General features: G+C 39.7%; 1 protein-coding gene across 1 annotated transcript in view; it reads right to left on the reverse strand.

The window, feature by feature from the left end:
- Window positions 1-17,957, reverse strand: part of LOC130032398 (maltase-glucoamylase-like) — a 192,411-nt gene that overhangs the window by 96,791 nt on the left and 77,663 nt on the right. Inside the window, 1 exon segment of the mRNA XM_056123956.1 lies at window positions 15,783-15,907. Coding sequence (XP_055979931.1) covers window positions 15,783-15,907 — 125 coding nt within the window.

The following is a 17,957-nucleotide window of genomic DNA, read 5'->3' on the forward strand; positions in this document are numbered from 1 at the left end:
GGATGGAGTGAGAGGGAGAAAGATAAGGGAGCAAAGAATCCAACCCTGCCTTGACCCTCTTTCACCAATCTTCTAAAAATATTTTCAGTTTCAGACTGAAAGTCAACATTTCCCTTATGGAACAAACTGCTCAGTCAGTATGAATGAATTCAAGAAAATTCAGGAATGAAGCACAGGAACTCTTGCCCCATCACAGCGACAGAATTGAAGTCTGGGAAGATTTCAGGCCTTCATATGGGGGTTCTTCAACTAGGGTCCCCAGTCCTTCACAGAAAATAATTTAGAGAATCTAATGATAGTTGGGAAAATACTTTTTTTTTACTAAATTTAAAGTGAAATTTAGCATCTCCTTCTATTATGAAAATAGGTAACAAACCACACCAATTCTAACAGTGGACATACGGTTTTCAAAAACAGAATCACAGATATTTTCATGTCACTTTAGTAGAAAGTTTAGTAGAAATCTCAAAATATTATTTATGCCTATCATCAAATTGGAAGTATGATGATAATATTCCTAGATCTTATTTGTGTTCATTAACAAATTGTGTATGGTTTGTTAATGTTTTAATATTGGAGTAATAATTTCATGGCACTTCAAAAATACAATAAGGGAGGCTGGAGCAATAGCACAGTGGGTAAGGCGTCTGCCTTGCATGCAGCCGACCTAGGTTTGATTCCCAGCATCCCATATGGTCCCCCGAGCACCGCCAGGAGCAATTCCTGAGTGCATGAACCAGGAGTAACTCCTGTGCATCGCTGGGTGTGACCCAAGAAAAGCAAAAAAAAAAAAATACAATAAGGTTTCGTTAGCATCGTATTCATGTTTGCTTTATCCATTTGAGAACATAATTCTTAAGTGGGATTCCCTAGGTTTCACCTAACAAGGCAGTCCACAGCACACAAATGCTGTGAAGCCTCTTCATTATTTTCTCAGGGGCCTGGTCATACTCTCTCTTTGTGCATTTTATAACCCAGAGCCTATTTCCACCATTTCAATCTTGAGGATAATAGAAAATATTGTTCTAATATAAATTAATCATTTCCCCAACCCTGGAAGACTTCTTGAACTGATTAGAGGAGAACTTACATGTTTCCCATCTTTGATCAGAGAGTCCCCTGGTTATTTCCTATGTTCACTAGTTTCATAGTTAGCTCACACCTTCATAACAAAGTCTCCATAACAGTTAGTAGAACTGTTGTGTCGGAGTGATAGTACAACAGGAAAGGTTCTTTCCTTATTATGAGCCTAATCTGGGTTCAATCCCAGGCATCATATATGGTTCCTTGAGCCCTGGCAGGAGTTCTCTGACCACAGAGCCAGGAGTGAGCCCTGAACAATGCTGGGTGTGGCCCTCAAATTCAATAAATATTATGATAATTTTAAAAACAGTAGAAGTATACCTGTAAGTTAATCAGTTATGTTAGTAAGTTATGAAAAAATTATCTAAGTTATGAAAAATTTTATGGAGAGTTCTCAAAAAAATTAAAATCGAGTTACCATATGATCCAGCAGTTCCTTAATATTTATCCCCAAAACACAAAACACTAACTAAAAAAGATACCATACACATCTATGTTCATTGATGACTATTTACAATAGCCAAGCTATAGAAACAACCCAAATGCCTAACAACAGATAGTGGATAAGGAAGATGTGCTACATGTACACAGAAAAATATTACTCAGCTGTAAGGGGTAAAAAGGAGTTCTTGCTTTTTGCTAAAACATGAATAGAACCAGAGAGTGCTACACTAAGCAAAATAGCACTGTCACTGTAGCACTGTCCTCCCATTGTTCATCTATTTGCTCGAGCAGGCCCAATAACATTATGAGACTTGTTACTGTATTTGGCATATCAAATACATCACGGGGAGCTTGCCAGGCTTTGCCACGCAGGTGAGATACTCTCAGTACCTTGCCGGGCTCTCTGAGAGGGGCGGAGGAATTGAACTCAGGTCAGCCGGGACGACAGGTTGCAAGGCGAACGCCCTACCTACCCTCTGTGCTATCACTCCAGCCCACTAAGCAAAATAAGTCAGAAAAAGACAAATACTAGATGATGTCATCCACAGGTGTTATATAAAAAAGAAATCAATGAAATAACAGACAAGATATAATGAAAATAAACCCTTAGACTCTGAAGACAGAGCGTAGTTTCTTTCTTTTTTTTTCCTCATCACACCCGGTGATGTATGGTTTACTCCTGGCTCATGCACTCAGGAATTACTCCTGTTGATGCTCGGGGACCATAAGGGATGCTGGGAATCGAATACAGGTTGGTGACATGCAAGGCAAATACCTTACTGGCTGTGCTATCACTCCAGCCCCCAGAGCTTAGTTTCTTAAACAGAGGTAAGGATGGGGAACAATGGGAAAGGAAATAATGACAGTAATGTGGGGGATTTGGGCAGTTTTTGAAAGGTATGGTGCAGTAGTATTGTACATCTAGGCATAAATATAACACTATTGTGAACTATGTCACCCCAGTAACACTTTGATAATTACAAAATTTAGTCAATTTAACAATATTATTCTTCATTGACTTATTTTAACACTGGGTCACAATCACAATAATCACAACCATCCTGTTATTCGGTGATTGCCTCGAGCAGGCCCCAGTAACATCTCCTTCGTCCTAGCCCTGAGATTTTTTTTAAAGTGCCATATTCAAGGCTCTTTCAGAGTTAGGAGAATGAGACCCTTCATTGAAAAAAGTAAGATGGAGTTCATGGAAAATTCAATCAGCCTAATCAGTGGCTGAATAACACTGAGTATGCAAACAAAAGTTGAATTTCTGTTATTGAAAGAAAAAAATTAGACATGAGCATGGAAATATATCTCTTATTAAAACAATCTATTAATTCATTCTAAAAATGTGTCAGCTGAGCATTAATATGTAATTTACTTATCTGAAGTTCATTTATTAATAGTTTAATTATTATTGTACTTTAAACCTTTTTATTACCATTTTTTGTTAAATTTGTGTTACAAGTTTCATACTTTTCAGTTGGAACTTTGCCAAATATAATAATTTATATGATAATTAAAGCCACAAAGACCCAATTTTTAACATGCTTCTACATACCTATATCTTAAGAATATCCAGCCAGCAGGTCAGTCTTTACCTGTGAGGTGAGTGCATCAGCAACCTGATGGCGCCTTCAGACTTCTAGACACCCCCAAATTGCTGCTGTGCCTTTGGCCAGACCACAAAACCTTGGGGCAAAGTTCACCAAGAAAGTAAATGGTCAAAAGTTAGGTATGTGGGAGACACACCCACAAACCACCTCCAGCTCAGCTATATAATTGGAGGCATCGCTCCTGGTTCCTGCTTTAACTGCTTAATGGCCGTAATCCCCGAGACTCAAAAACAAATCTCAAAACCCAACAGCTTTTGGCAGAAATGCGTCCAGTCCTTGCAGTAGGCTACCAGTCCTGGGCCACCCCAGGTGGGAATAGCCTTGACCTGTTCCCCCTAGAGGCCCGGTGGCCATCATCCTCCAGAGGCCACTGGACAGTCAGGTTTGGGCCTGCAGTGATGAAACACGTGAGGCCTCAAAGGATGGGGATGGAGCCAGCCCTTTCCTCCCCGTGCCAAGGAGACCCCGAGTCGCCACCCACAAACGGCCTCTCTGGTTCCTGATCAAGCTGCTTAATGGCCATGATCCCAGGGACTCAGAAACAAATCTCGAAACCCAGTGGCTTTTGGCAGAAATGCGTCTGGACCGCTCAGTAGGTTACTGTTGTCAGGCCACCCCAGGGGGGAAAGGGTACTGTCCCTCCACCTGTTCCTCTTTGGTGGCCTGGTGGCCACCATCTTCCAGAGGCCATTGGACAGTCAGGTTTGGGCCTGCAGTGACGAGACACGTGGGGCCTCATGGGATGAGGATGGAGCCGGCCCTTTCCTCCCCGTCCCGAGACCCTGAGTCGCCGCCCACGAATGGCCTCTCTGGTTCCTGATCAAGCTGCTTAAAGGCCATGATCCCAGAGACCGAGAAACAAATCTCGAAGCCCACTGGCTTTTGGCAGAAATGCGTGTGGGCCACGCAGTAGGTTACCGGCTCTGGGCCACCCCTGGTGGAAATAGGTTTTGAGCCTTGGCCTGCTCCCCCTTGGCGGTTCCGTGGCCACCATCTTCCAGAGGCCATTGGATAGTCAGGTTTGGGCACGCAATGATGAGACACGCGAGGTCTTATGGGATGGGGGGGGTAGAGCCAGCCCTTTCCTCCCCACCCCAACGAGATTGCTAGTCACCACCCACAAATGGCCTCTCTGGCTCCTGATCAATCTGCTTAATGATCATGATCCCAGAGACTCAGGAAAAGATCTAGGAACCTAGCAGGTTTTGACAGGAAACCTCTCCAGATTTAATTGTTAGAATTTCGGAATTTCAAAATTGTGCAGTGACTACTGCAACCATGACATTATATATTATTCATGACCAGTAATAGAAAACAAATTGTTTACTGTTGCCTTTTCAGCAGATCTGAGTGTTGGGGTAAAATCCCAAATAATAATGGTGGGTGTGGTGTCAAAATGTTGAATGTGATCAAAGTGTAGAGAGAGTGATTTGGAAATCATCTGCCCCACAGGTAGGGGGAGGGTTTGGGATGGGGGCATACTGGGGTTTTTGGTGGTGGTGAATGGGCATTGGTGAAAGTATGGGTGTTTCATTGTATGACCGAGACTTAAACCTGAAAGCGTTGTAACTACTCTCACGGTGATTCAATAAATAAAATTATAAAAAAATGGGGGGAAAAAGTAAGATGGAGTTCATGCAAAATTCAATCAGCCTAATCAGTGGCTGAATAAATAGCAGTACTCCTACATTTAAAAAAAAGAATATCCCTAGGAGAAGCATATAGAAAGGTACAAATAATTATGAATCTAATTATTTTATTGGTGGAATAGATTACAGAAACTATGAGGGCAAAGACAAGCTCGCAAGGATTTGCTGAGAAAAAGGAAATCTTAATCCTAAACTGACATTAATTACCAAAATACCACAAAAATCAAAATTTCTTGTAAACGTGCTTGTTTTATTTTTCTCTGGAAAATACAATACATGAATTTGTGTGAACTATGGTTAAATACATTTGGCATAGAGTAAAGTATGTTTAAACAATAATGCTGTTTTTCAAATCTAAATTACATCTTCAGTTTTTTTCTTGCTCAAATCTCATCCTCAACCTGATTCCTATGAGCTTAGAGTTCCCCCTATCATTTCTTTTTGCTTTCTTTTTAAAAACGTTGTTTTAATAAGATGCTGTGATTTACAATACTGTTAATCCAACACCACACCCACCACAAGAGTGCCCCTACTCTCCACTAATGTCCCAATAGTCCCGCACATCCACCCCCTTTACCCTACAGCTCTAGACACATATAAACGTACACAGTAAAGAAGCAATAAAAGACCAAAGACAGCAGAACTGAAGAGTTGGTCCACAAAAATCTTGCTTCCAAGTGAGTTGACTCTCTTTTCTCCTCTCTGTGAGATCACTATCCCTGATACTTTTGTGTTACGTCCTTACTTATCACAAACATTTTGATCATGCTTCTTGTAATCTTCCTTGCTTTGTTTTCCTGATCTTAATATCACGTTTTCAGCATATTTTCTTCCCTAAACTAGTAAGCAAATAGAAGATATTCTTTCTGAATACTTTGCTGTGAGGTCAGTTAGCTCCATGGCATGACACTGTCATGTCACACTTTTCTCTGCGTTCTTGTGTAGTTGCTACACTTGATCTTAGCCAAAGGGCCGAGAAGCGATAGCACAACAGTAGGGCATTCGCTTTGCATGAGGCCCACCCTGGGATTCCTCCACCCCTCTCAGAGAGCCTGGCAAGCTACTGAGAGTATCATGCCTGCATGACAAATCCTAGCAAGCTACCCGTGACATATTCGATATGCCAAACACAGTTACAAGTCTCACAATGGAGATGTTACTGGGCCTACTTGAGAAAATCGATGAACAATGGGAGGACAGTGACAGTGACAGTGCCTTGCGTAGTTGCATCAATTAGACTCATTCCATGACTATACACACAAATGTTTAATCTTCAGTCTACATTATCTGAAGACCCATCAGTAACAAATTAATCATATAGAAACATTAAAATAACCCACAAATATTTCCTCACATCCCTGAAAGCCTATATGATAGGTCACAGAGAAACATAGAACAAAATTTTTAAAGTATTTTTATTTAAAAGGTCATAAATCAATTAACACAGTAATTTTATGAGCATGAAATATAAGTGGTATCAAATCCATGCATGGATGGGCTCTTGCTTTCAAAGTTCATAGAGTGTTTTACCATGTCAATGAAATGAAGTTTTCTAAGCTGATGTTTTCACTGGTCACATTAATGCTTAATATCTGTTGGAAACCAAAGGAAAAGTATTAGACATCTAGTGATTGAAATTTCCTGTGCTCAAGCAAATTCAGTGCTCGCTATTGGTCTCTACAACACAATGATTCTTTCATTATTCATTGCCAAGCTGACAAACTGTCCTTGCATTTTCAGGCGAGGAGGGTGTTTCTTAACTTCTTACAGTACAAAGATTGCTAAGTGATAGAGAAAGGACATTCCTCAATAATATATAACTGAAGACTCAAATTGGAAAACATGTTCTCATTTCCTTCCTCAAAGCCCTCCTTCTTCTATTTCCCTCTTATGCCTAGATTATTGCCAAGGAAGATTCCAATATTTCATCTTTTTTTCTAGACAAGCATATTCCATAAAGTTTTATCATGCAGAGGTTAGCTGATGTGTCAGTCCAGAGTTTGTCAGTGACAACTTGGACAAAGTGCAATGGGACTTTGCAACCTCCTTGGTTAAGGAGGTTGGTTGACAAGAACCACAAAAATGAGAAAATAAATGAAAAATACAAAAAAAGAAAAACTTTTATTTCAGACCTTGGTATCAAGTAGGATTAAGGGGGGAAAATGAGTAAGCACTCAAGAAAAGATCCCAGTTATCATGAGCATAAATCTTGGAATCATGTTTAAATCCCACAGTTTAGACACTTTGCATCTTTAGTATTTTAAGATCAGAATGTGTCTTACAGTCAATAATTTAACAGTTACTGTAAATTAAGCAACACTCATGACCATTGTTAATGCCTAGTATGCATGAACTTCATTGCTACTACTGCTTAGTATGAATGAACAGATGGATCACAAACCACAGAAGCATTATTTTAGATACAATTATGAATCTTAGCTCTTAGCAAGATCAAAATCCAGAGATAACAGAAGAAAAATTTTTATGAAATGATATATCATGAGAGAATTAATAAATAGTACTATGGTTAAGGTGATCACTTTGAGTGCAGCTGACCTGGGTTCCATCCCTGGCATCCCATATGGTTTCCTGAGCACCACCAGGAGTGATTCCTGAGAGCAGAGCCAGGAGTAACCCCTGAGCACAGCTGGGGATGGACCAAAAAACGGTGCATCATGAGCCTAACTCATTTTCAGAGAACCTTACTCAATTTATGCCAGATATTTTGTTTAAATGATAACATTGCTAGTTTATTTCTTTAAAAAAAAACAATACAGCAAAGTAGTCAGCTACAAAGTCAACAGACAATAATATGTCACATTTCAGTATGCAAATAATGAACTAGAAGAAAATATACCAAAGGATACACTCCATTCAAAGGAGTGCTCCAAATAGCAAGTAACAAGGAGTCAACAAAGCAGTGAATGAAAATATCTGCACCATGATAACTATGAGCAAGTTGACATAAAAGAAGACCTTAGGAAATGGAAAAACATTCCATGTTAATATATTGGAATAATAAATGTTTTTAGAATGATCATTCTGCCTAAATTATTTTATGTATTTCACACAATCCCCATCCAAATTCAGATGACATTATTCAATGATTTAGAATAATCAATAACAAAATCTGTATGGAATTTGAAATCACTCCTAATTAAAAATTAATAATTTGGGAAGTATCTCATTACTTAACTTGAAACTATAATATAAAGATACGGTGATCAAAACAGCATTGTACTAGAATAAGAAGGGACTCTCTGATCAATGGGCTAGAATAGAATGCATAAAATAACTCATAGATCTGTGGTCAATTAATTTCTACAATGGAGCTGAGTGCATGAACTAAAGATAGCCCCTTCAACAAACGGGGTGGTAAAACTAAATAATCACATGTTTAAAAAACGAAGCTGGATCTCTCTATTATAACTTACATAAAAGTCAATTTAAAGTGGTTCAAAGACCATAAAATCCATAAGTAGACTATGGAAAATATGGCAGAACATTCCAACATTTGGACCTCAAAGGTGTTTTTTTTCAATACTCTGATTCCGTTGGCAAAAGCAACAGAAACAAAAATAAATAAATATGACTACATCAAATTAAGGAGCTTTTGCATAAAAACATGGGCTAAAACTCAAGGACACCCAACTAAATGGGGAAAATATTTGAGCCCAGCACATCAGATAAAGATTTTTATCCAAGACTATCGAAGACTAACAACCAAAAAAAAAAAATCCAAAAACCTTATCAAAAAATGGGGAGAGGAAGTGAACTTTTCTGAAAAAGACAGACAATAGCCAATAGGCACATGAAAAAGTTCTTATCATCACTAATCATTGGGGAAATCTAAATCAAGACAATGATGAGCTATCACTAGTGAGACTGGTACATAACAAAACATACTGTGAACAATTTGTTGAGAAGAATGTGGTGAAAAAGGAACTCTCATGAACTACTGATGGAAAAGTTGCCTGTTTCAACCCCTACAGAAAACAGTATGGAGATTTCCAGGAAAAGTGAAATGAGAGTTGCTATATGACACAAAAATTTCCTTTCTTGGTGGTATCTATCTCAGAACACAAAACCATTCTCGGAAAAGGACATATGCACACCACTATTCATGCACACCACTATTCACTGCAATACTTGGCACAATAACTAAGATATGAAATCAACCTAGGTGTTCAATGAGTGACAAGTGTATAATGAAATTGTGTGATATATATAATGGAATACAATGGTACAATATACAGCTGCAAGAACAAAATGGTACAATACACTGCAACTTGAGTGAGGTTATCATACTAAATAAAGTGAGTCAGAAGGAGAAAGACCAATGCTGGATGTTCTCACTTTTCTGTAGTGTATAGGGCTGGAGCGATAGCACAGTGGGTAGGGCGTTCGCCTTACAAGCGGCCAACATGGCCGACCCGAGTTCGATTCCTCCACCCCTCTCGGAGAGCCCGGCAAGCTACCGAGAGTATTCCATATGCCAGACACAGTAACAACAAAGTCTCCAATGGAGACGTTACTGGGCCCGCTCGAGCAAATCGACGATCAACGGGAGGGCCTTTACTTTACTTTTACTTTACTATAGAATAAGAGGATAAAGAAATGAAAGTTTTCAAAGGGGAGATTCCTAGCTTACCCTGGTCTCTCGATTATAGAATTGAGAATGATATGGAAGGATAGAAACTGAAGGGTGAAATAAGAAGAGACAGAAAGGAGGCAACCAGGCTAGGAGGCAGGGGCAGTTTGAAGATGAGGCAGTTTATCTCAAATTATTGAGAGCAAGTAGTTATCAGTAAATATATGAATTACAGATCAACAACAACAAAATGAGTGAATGAAAGATCTAAACTACAACCATGAAACTTAAAAATGTGTCCATAAAGGAGGCAGGCTGGGAGCATGAGGGAGATTGGGGACATTGGTAGAGGAAAGTTAATCCTGGGCTTGTTGTTGGAAAATTCATGCTTGAAATTCAACTATAAATTCAACCTTGAGAATCACAGTGTTTCAATAAAAAATCATTTTCAAAAAAAGGAATTATCCTTAAAAAGGCCCCCGTTCCTGGGTGTTCCTTCCCGGAGCCCCTTGGAGGGGAGCGGGTTGAGCTTTCCTCCCCGCCCCGACCAGGGCTCCGGCAGCCAAAGACCTCCAAGACCAGCCACCACCATGCTGAGACCACTCTCCGCACACATGAAGGTACTGGCAGAGGGACAAAGCCACGCGGGTTCCGGGGCCGAGACCTCCAAGCCTACTCGAATTGGAGTCGAGCATCTTCCACCCAGATCCTCCAAATTCCAGTAGGCGGGGGTCACACCCACCACCTGGCCTCCTGGCGCCGTGTAATCCCATCAGCGGCCAAGACTCAGAGACTATAAAATCCAGATCCCGGAACCACGTGGCCGCATTCACGGCCGCGCGATATCTTATCAGAACTTTTTTTATGATATCTTATTGTCTCATTCCTACTTTGGACAAACTTGCAGGCTATCGAATGTAGCCTGCCCACAGGGCAGAGTCTGGCAAACTCCCCGTGGCGTACCAAATATGCCAAATACCAGTAACAATGATGGGTCTCATTCTCCTAAATAGCCTTGAATATAATCTCAGGGCTAGGATGAAAGAGACGTTACTGGGGCCTGCTCGAGGCAATCGACGAATAACAGGATGATGAAATGAAATGAAAAATGAAATCCTTAAAAAACAATAACTGTAGCACTGTCCTCCCATTATTCATTAATTTTGCTCGAGAGGGCACCAGCAACGTCTCCATTTATAAGACTTGTTGATACTGTTTTTGGCATATTGAATATGTCACAAATAGCTTGCCAGGCTTTACTGTGCAGGCGGGATACTCTCGGTAGCTTGCTGGGCTCTCTGAGAGGGATGGAGGAATTAAACCTAGGTCGGGCATGTGCAAAGCAAACACCCTATCCACTGTGCTATCGCTCCAGGAAAAAAAAAATAAATAAATAACACATAAAATAATTAAAAATCAAAATAATAAAAATTAAATTATCTAAAATCTAAAATAAAAAGAAGGGCTGGAGCAATAGCACAGCGGGTAGGGCGTTCGCCTTACAAGCGGCCCACATGGCCGACCCGAGTTCGATTCCTCTGCCTGTCTCGGAGAGCCCGGCAAGCTACCGAGAGTATTCGATATGCCAGACACAGTAACAACAAAGTCTCCAATGGAGACGTTACTGGGCCCGCTCGAGCAAATCGACGTTCAACGGGAGGGCCTTTACTTTACTTTACTTTACTTTACTTAAAATAAAAAGAAAATAAAAAATATAAGTTAATCTCTTCCTTAAATTTTTTTACATTCAATGTTTACCTCATCCAAATTGAAAGAGAATCAGGTAAGAGTTATACAACTAGCCCAGGGCTGGGAAATACCATCGAACTTTTCAGTGGTCACAAACCTTTGTTGTAGAGTTGTAGCTTGCTGTGTGTTGTATAACCCCACTGGTCAAATTTATGCTGACGTGGGCTGTAGGGTCACTGTCCACTCCCCAAATCTCAATGTGTCCCAGCAGCAGAGGGTTTGTGTTATTAACGTACTTGTTGAAAATTATGTCACTTTTCATCATTTTCTGTCAATAGGAGATAAAAGAAATTAGAGGAGGTAAAAATAGAAAAACCTTTCAACTCTTCCTTTTTATATTTTCAATATCAGAGATTGAAACCAAGGCCACAGACATGAAAATCCTATCTATGTTCTAATGCTGAGCAATATCCTTGGTACTTCCCAACATATTTTTATCATTTATAAATGTAGATGATTTACAGTGTAGGCATTTACAATGTCAGAGTTATCTTCTAATCCTCTTCGATGCCCTTGAAGGCTATGATTTTGAGATTCCATCCCTAGTTTCCATCTATCCTCTAACTTTGTATTGGCTGAGGGCCTGATAAATATCTGGCATTTCCCTGAATTCCAAAAAGACAAAGAGTCTCAGTATCAGAAACACTATATGTGAAGAAGTCACAAAATGTGCAGGTTATTCCACAGCAATATAGGACTATGAGTTAGGTACTATAGGAGCAGTCTGTGCAGGTGTGACATAAGTAACCAATGAAACATGATGGGCTTAATCACAGAAACTTCCTTAGGATTAAACTAAATCTCCATCTTAAGTTCAGAGGAATAATGCATATTAACAAGAGTAATGAAGGGATTGTAAGTGGTACCTTACGCCCTTCAGATTCTCATAGCATCAAGTACCACCTAGAATCCTAGGTGCCATGCAGAGCCCCAGGATACTAGCATAACTCCATTATCCCTTGGTTTATCAGTCACACTTACATTGCTGAAACTGAAGTTTGCCAAGTAATAGCTTTTTTTCCCAATGGTATCTGCAAACAACAAAATAATCGTCATCAGGACTTATGCTCTAAGATTCTATCACTTACTTGTTAAGAGAGAAAGTGGACATGATTTTTGTTCATTTTTTTGTGCAATTTTTATTCTCTACAGAGTTTCTTCTTATGAGAGCAAAGTCGGACTTTGTCTCCAGTCTCAGTTTGTACCAAATGTTTGCAATAAGTGTATACAGATGCAGCTGTGTGGTGGAGCCACCTCACGGCATGTGGTTTCCTAAACAAACTCTTAGTTATTTTTTTCTTGTGATATACCACTATCAAAAGCTCCCCATATTACCTCAGAATTTACAGACTCCTGCTAGAGCATACATATGTGCACACATGGGGGTGAACACATTACAAACACCAAAGCTGATATCTTGCTTGGTTTAACTTGAGAAGTATTTAGACAATTTTCAAATAAAATTATTGAAGAACAAACAAAAGTTTTCTTTCTCTCTTGTGCTTCATTTATGCCACAGGTTCAGGGAAATGGGAAACTCCATTAAAAGTTCCCTAAACAGAAACTTGTTTCAGATTTTTCCGTGCTACATTCTATACTTGGCACCTTCCCCTTCCCCATGTGGTTGCTTCTCATCTAATTTGCTGACCTAACTCTATAGGACAACAAATATTCTCTAGAGCTTTGTTTCCTAAAGCAAAGGTGGCAATTCTATCTGGATCACATAGTTGAATGTGGGGGTTGCTAAAAATTTGGCAATAGTAAAAATTTTCTGAACATGCAATGACCAAAAATAAATTCCAAGTCAAACGTGTCATGAACCATAGACACTTACCTGTGGTACATTTCTTTTGTGAGAAAAGGGTCATGATAAAACAAAATTTAACTAGTGGTACTCTAAAGCTGATCTGAAGAGATAGCGCAGCGGGTAGGGCATTTGCCTTGCATGCGGGCAATCAGGGTTCGATTCCTCCACCCAACTCGGAGAGCCTGGTAAGCTACAGAGAGTATCCTGCCCACACTGCAAAGCCTGGCAAGCTATTCGTGATGCATTCGATATGCCAAGAACAGTAACAAGTCTCACAATGAGATGTTACTGGTGCCCACTCGAGCAAATCGATGAACAAGAGGAGGATAGTGCTACAGTGCTAAGCTAGAGTTATATTGTCAGAGACAGTAGCTACTCACAAAATTTTAATTAATTAACATGAAATAAAATGAAGAACTTAGATCCCCAGGTGTATTAGCTACTTTTAAAGTGTCATTACACACATACGCCTAATGGTTATTTTATTTGGCAACAGAGATCTAGAACATGAAAGTTTGTGAATTCTTTCAAGTTAAACAACACCCACACAGGGGCTGGAGTGATAGCACAGGGGGTAGGGCATTTACCTTGCATGTGGCCAACCCAGGTTTGATTTCCAGCATTCCATATGTTCCCCCTAGCACTGCCAGTAATTTCTGAGTGCATGAGCATGGAGTAACGCCTGTGGGTTACTCGGTATGACCCCAAAAGCAAAAAATAAATAAATAAATAAGTCAAGAAAAAAAAAAACATCCACACAAGTGATAGAAGTACTGTTTTCTCTATTGTCACAGTGAACCATGTCTTTAGAAAATGTGTCCTCCAGCAGGAATCAGATAGAAAAGATTTTCCCTACAGCATCTTCATTGCTTACACAGCAAATTTGGTCACTTGGAGTTAAGCTTTATTAACTCACAGAAATTATATACACTATGCATCAAACATTTAGAAGTAAAATATGGTTATTCTCTATCTAAAAATGCTAAGTAATACTAACCTTAGAAAGGGTAAAGGGAGGCCCATACAGTGCTTAGGAACTTTGCCTCTGAGATAAACATGAATCAGAGCAGCCATTACTTACCAATGGTTACTCCATCATCCCAGAAGAGCTTGCCTTCAGCACTACCTGTATCATTCAAAGCAACCTTGAAGCCTATGTAATTTTGACGACTGCAGGGAGAAAGGAGAGAAATATTAGATAAAAACAAAGTCACAGCCATAAGCCCAGGTTTTTCATGAAAACAAAGAAAAGTGCTTCGTGCTGTAAAGATTGGCACACAGATTCAAGAGACTTGGGATTTGCTTCTGGTTATTGTTTCCTTTAGCTATAGAACTTCAAGTCTGAAATGAGTTAATTAATCAATCAACTGATCAATGGGGATTTTTTTTTCTCTTAACGCTATACAAGCCTACAAGAAATGAACAATATCTCATTGGATTTCTTCCTTCCTCCATTGTTAAGAAAATTCTGATATTGAGAGTTTTTATTTCTGTCCTAATTTCCTAAACATGCATGCTGTAAGTTCTGTTTCTACATAACCTAAATTGTTTCATTTTTTGTTCATTTTGTTGAATTTTGGGCAACACCCAGAGGAACTCAGGGCTTACTCCTGGCTCTGTGTTCAGACATCACTCCCTGTGAGATTTGGGGGACCATGTGTAGTTCCAGGGAGAGAACCCGGGTCGACCACTTGTAAGGCAAACACCCTATTCACTGTACTGTCACATTGGCACTTAAGTTCTTCCACTTTGACTGAATTTTTAGACTTACCTGACAGGTTTCACAAATTTCATTGTATAGTTAAAATTATGAGTTAAAATTACCAAAACTTACTATAAGATTTTGAGTTCATCATTTAACCACTTGTAGCCTCTTTGTCCAACAGAAAAATGTGAATTTTTATTAGAATAGAAAACACTATTTTCTACTGTTGGTATGGACCAAAGTTGACCCACAGGTGTGAAAGAATTGAAAACCTCTGATTGAAATCATAGACTATATTTTCTTATTTTTGTTAAGAAAAAATAATATACAAATTAAACCTCCATTTTCAGTACAGTTCTAAAAACAGAGCAAGCATCCTTCTGACTTGATACGATTATTGTTACAGATACTTAGGTCTAGAAATTTAAAAGGGATCCCAGTCTCAGGCATAAATTGTAATAAATTTGCCCATTTTTTGATAATAGCTTTCTTAGTAAAGAGTACATTAAGATTCAAGGTTTTCTAATAGAAGCATAAATCACCATTGCCCCTGTATACATTTTCAAATGCACATAAACAATTTCTAACTATTCTCTCATCTACATAGATCGGATATTCTTGTCAATAATAATGGACTATGGAGGAGGGATTATTGACACTTGATGATGAACATGGGGTTGGAAAATTGATTTTGAAGAGCTGCTAAATTGTATTCTTAAAATAAGACAGTCTTTTAAAAACAATGGTACCTTAATTGAAAAAAATTAACATTTAGGAAAACCCATTGAGCCTCGGAGATAGTATAGAGATTAAGGCACTCTCCTTCCATCCTGCTAATCCTGGCTCAATGCCAATAACACGTATGGTCCCTTGAGCATCACCAGAGGTTATGCCTGAGTACTGAGCTAGGAATAGCCCCTGAACATTGTCAGGTGTTTCCCAAAATTCCATCAGTTCCCCCTCCCCAGAAGAAAGTCCACAATCACTTGTCAAAAATTTGCCTAGAGAAGTCCAACAAGCAAAACAAGCAAAATGCTAAAAGTGCTTTGGAGCCTAAAGGTAAAGTTTCCATATAGCTGGGTTTCAACGTGATCTGAGCTTAGTGACATGCAATAGGGACACCTGGCCAGTCACTCACCTGAAGTGTGTGTTTTGTGCAGGCACTTGCCAGGGCAGAATGTAGCCTCCACGGACATGGAGATTAATGTGGTTGAGAGGGGCTGACAAGTTCATCATTACTCCCTTTGCTCCAATGTCCACACCCTGCAGACAAGAGGGAAAGAGATGATGAAGGTAAGAGCACGCCTCTTTGAACAGGAAATCGCCATGCATCTTGTCATCCCATAGAACTTGCTGCCCTTCCTGACCTTTCATACACCCTCAGCTGCACTCCTCACACTATTTATTTGCTTTTTGGGTCACACCCAGCAACACACAGGGGTTACTCCTGGATCTGTGCTAAGGAGTCACCCCTGGCAGTGCTCAGGGGAACATATGGGATGCTGGGAATCGAACCAGGGTCGGGCGAGTGCAAGGCAAATGCCCTATCCACTGTGCTATCGCTCCAGCCCCTGCACTCCTCACACTTACCCAGCTGCTCCACAACTGCTGTTCTGTCCAGCAGCAGGTCGGGATTCCTTCTCACAGGAGAGGGGGATTATTCACTTCTGATCACTGCGATACACCCCTCAAGGCATTTTTCCTTCTCTTTCACCTTGATTCATCTTTCGTCCCCAATTTTCACTCCTACTGACTAAAATAACACCTGACACATGCTTGACAGTAAAGAACTTAGTGTAGGGTCTTGTTTTACGAATCTTTACTGTCAACACACTCTGTATTCCTTAACATTCAATATCTTTTTGGTAGGCCACGACAGGCTATGCTTGGGGCTTCCACACTGGCGCCAGTCTCAGGAATCACTTCTGGCAGTGCTCAGGAGATCATACGTGGTGCTAGAGTCAAACTCAGATCAGTAATATGTAAGGCAAGTGCTTTACCAGCTGTAGTTGATCTTCAGCCCCAAGCTATAATATCTTTCCTTCTGTGCAACAAGAATTAGTGGTCTCTGACCCTAAAAGCATAAATTTAATTCCCAAAAAACCATTCTTCCACATTTTCTCAAACTTCTCAATTTGAGCACTATGGAAATCTCTGTGAGATAATCTTCTGGGGACTGTCCAGTGCTTTGAGAATGTTTGCTATTGTATCTCCAGCAGATGCAGTAGCATCTTCCCCACCCTATTCTGTCTCCATTCATTGCCAGTGTTCCTTGCTAGGCAAAATTCCCCCAATTAAAGACTGATATTTCATAATTTTGGAGTAATTCTACCATAATACAGTTTTACTTTTTATTCCTGTTCATTTAGACACCAATGCCTACAGTCCACAGGATGAACAAATCCCAGTCTCAGAATTCTGAGTTTCTTCATTTTTCTTTTTGGTGGGATGAAAAATTGCATTATATGATCTCTAAGGAAATTTCTCTCTAAAATCTTAGACATTTTCCTCTATTGATTGTCCTTCCTTCAAGTGAACCCCAAAACTTGTAGAGCTGGGCGGTTATCTTTTTACCAAATTCTTTATTTCTACCAATTCCACTATATATTGTGGCTAAATATGATGATTTTTAATTTGTTAATTATTTAATTCCCAGAAACTAAGAAGTCACAAGCATGTTTACTTCAAATATTTTATGATAAAATGATTTCAATAATTCTTGCTAAAATACACAAAAAATATGACTATAAGTTTATCACGTTAAAACCACTCTAAAACCAGCAGTAGGAAATATAGGAAATGATAACCTAGTAGGCCATTTATAGAGAATTTTTTATTAACTGTATAGCTGTTATGATTGAAATCTTGATCACTTGACCTCCCGTTAATCATCGACCTGCTCGAGCGGGTGCCAGCAACGTCTCCACTCGTCCCTGTCGCGTGCTAGTGTAGCCCAATGGTATCTGTTCATTCTAGGAACACGAAGAGCCTCAAACCAATTGTTCAGGGTCTTGACGAAGAAGTCTAACTATCTTGTAGGTGAGTGGCCATGCAGTCTTTTGACGTCCTGTGGAATCCAGTCGGTAACAGCTCTAGTCCAGCGGTCTTCTCCAAATCACATTTCGTGTTCAGCCCATCTGATTTTTGATGCCTTGAAAAACGAGACAGTGTCCCTGATTCTTTTTTTTTTCTTTTTTGTCAGCCAGAAAAGGAGGCAAGGGTAACTGGGTCTCTGATTCTTGACCATCCACAGAGATCGGAACTCGGATTCTTTCTCTGATTTGAGTGAAACATGATACTCCAAGCATAGCTC

Source organism: Sorex fumeus, unplaced genomic scaffold (genome assembly GCF_029834395.1).
Source record: "Sorex fumeus unplaced genomic scaffold, SorFum_2.1 ptg000048l, whole genome shotgun sequence".
NCBI lineage: Eukaryota > Metazoa > Chordata > Mammalia > Eulipotyphla > Soricidae > Sorex > Sorex fumeus.